The sequence below is a fragment of the Hemiscyllium ocellatum genome, assembly GCF_020745735.1.
Source record: "Hemiscyllium ocellatum isolate sHemOce1 chromosome 27 unlocalized genomic scaffold, sHemOce1.pat.X.cur. SUPER_27_unloc_2, whole genome shotgun sequence".
NCBI lineage: Eukaryota > Metazoa > Chordata > Chondrichthyes > Orectolobiformes > Hemiscylliidae > Hemiscyllium > Hemiscyllium ocellatum.
Window position 1 is genome coordinate 2,240,606 of NW_026867487.1, and position 2,268 is coordinate 2,242,873.

Sequence of the window (2,268 nt, forward strand, 5' to 3'; positions counted from 1 at the left end):
AGGTTTATCAGTGAACTCCAACCAGCATTGTGCGTCGTCACCGATCGAGACATTCCCTGGTTCATCGAGAACATGGTGATGGGAGGGCATATATTCAGGAGGGAGTGACAGAGAAGCTCACACAATTACAGTCACCAGAAACAGACTCTTGGGTCCAACCTGTTCATGCTGACCCAGATATCCCAACCTAATCTAGTCCCATTCACCCACACTTGTCCAAATCCCGTCTCAACTTCCCCCACATCCTCTGGCAGCTCGTTCCACACACGCACCACCCTCTGGGGAAAAAGTTACCCCTCAGCTCCCTTTCCCCTCTCCCCTTAAATCTACGCCCTTCTAGTTCTGGACTCCCCCACCCCAGGGGGGAAAGACATTGTCTACTTTGCTCAGAGTGTAGTAAGGAGCATGGAACACACTGCCTGCACCAGTAGTAGACTCGCCAACCTTTCAGGGCATTTCACTGGGCATTGGATAGATATAGGAATGGAAATGGAATTCTGTAGGTGAGCTGGGCTTCAGGTTGGTTTCACAGGTTAGCACAACATCGAGGACCGAAGGGCCTGTACTGCACTGGAATGTTCTACGTTCTATTTACCCTCTCCATGTCCCCTCATGATTTTATAAACCTCTATAAAGTCACTCCTCAGCCCCCGACGCTCCAGGGAAAACAGCCCCAGCCTGTTCAGCCTCTCCCTGTAGCTCAAACCCTCCAACATCCTTGTAAATCTTTTCTGAACCCTTTCAAGTTTTACAACATCTTTTTGATAGGAAGATCAGAATTATACGCAATATTCCAACAGCGGCCTGACCAATGTCCTGTACAGCCGCAACATGACCCTCCCAACTCCTGTACTCAATACTCTGACCAATAAAGGAAAGCATACCAAACGCTGCCTTCACTATCCTATCGACCTGCGACTCCACTTTCAGGGAAACTGTTTGACGTGATAAGATTTAAACTCTCCTTCATAGGCTATGACGACGCAAACAGTTACACGTGATAAACACTATATCAGTGATGACCACTGGGGAGTTCACCCCCAATACAGAGTCAATTAATCCTCACAAGGAAACGTATCATGATATTAACACACACATTACAAAAACCTTGACACACTCTGTTTATTTAAACATTTAACACAAAGGAAGGAAAGGGTACCAATTTTTTTCAGTTAGTACAAAGGAAATGCTGATGAATTACAGTCAAATACAGCAAAGGCTCTCAGGACAGTGACCCCACCCCCACCCCATAGCCCCCAGACCCCCATCCTCACAGTCCCCCAACCCCCTGACATCACCGCCCTTTGACCCTCGAACCTCACTGCCCTGTGAAACCCCGGCCCTACAGCCCTCAGACCCCTGACCTCTGACCCCCATCCTCACAGCCCTCTGACCCTGACTCCATCGCCCTCTGACATCCTGACATCACTGCCCTCTGACCCTCCGACCTCACCGCCCTGTGAAACCCCGGCCCTACAGCCTTCAGATCCCCGACCTCTGACCCCCCGACCCTACTGCCCTCTGACCTCACCGCCTTCTGACCGCCCCCCCCCCGAACCCACTGCCCTCTGAGCCAGGACCCCACCGCCCTCTGACCCCTGACCGCACTGTGCTCTAACCCTCAAATGTCGCCGCCCTCTGTTTGACATCATCGTCCTCTGACCCTCACCCTCAGCATCCCGTGGCCTGTACCCCTCTGAGCCTTGACCTCACTATCCCGCAACCTCACCACCCTGACCCTCGACCCCACCATACCATGACCTCAGTGGCCCTCTGACCCTCGACCTCACCACCGTCCAACCCTCCAGCCTCACCGCCCTCTGACCCCCTGACCGTATCACCCTCTGACCACCCCCCCCACCCTAGTTCCGATCTCCATGAGAGGTCAGGACACAATGTCCCTCAGGGCTGTGTGGAGCTCGGGGTAGAGGTATGTGTACCCGCTCTGCAGGGTTCTCCTGGGAATTACCCTCTGACCCTCCAGCAGCAGCACTGCCCGCTCAGTGCCCAGCAGGGCCTGCAGTACCACAGCAGGCACTGGGGGCAGCACTGAGGGCCGGGATAGGCTGCGCGCCAGGGCCCTGGCAAACTCCCCGTTGGTGACCTGGGCTGGGGCCACTCCGTTCAACACCCCCGCCACCCGCCGGTCCTCCAGCGCGTGAGCGAGGATCCCGCTCAGATCGTCCACGTGGATCCAGGGCATGAACTGCTGGCCTGACCCCATCGGCCCACCCAGGCCCAGCCAGAACGGCCACACCATCAGCTTCA

The 2,268-nt window shown here is 55.0% G+C and overlaps 1 protein-coding gene across 1 annotated transcript in view; it reads right to left on the reverse strand.

Annotated features, from left to right (window-relative positions):
- Positions 1–1,577: 1,577 nt before the first annotated feature.
- The window catches only part of sdr39u1 (short chain dehydrogenase/reductase family 39U, member 1), a 6,409-nt gene continuing 5,718 nt past the window's right edge, over positions 1,578–2,268 (reverse strand). Inside the window, exon 4 of the mRNA XM_060821694.1 lies at positions 1,578–2,268. This exon is cut by the window's right edge and continues 30 nt beyond it. Coding sequence (XP_060677677.1) covers positions 1,886–2,268 — 383 coding nt within the window. The 3' untranslated portion in view covers positions 1,578–1,885.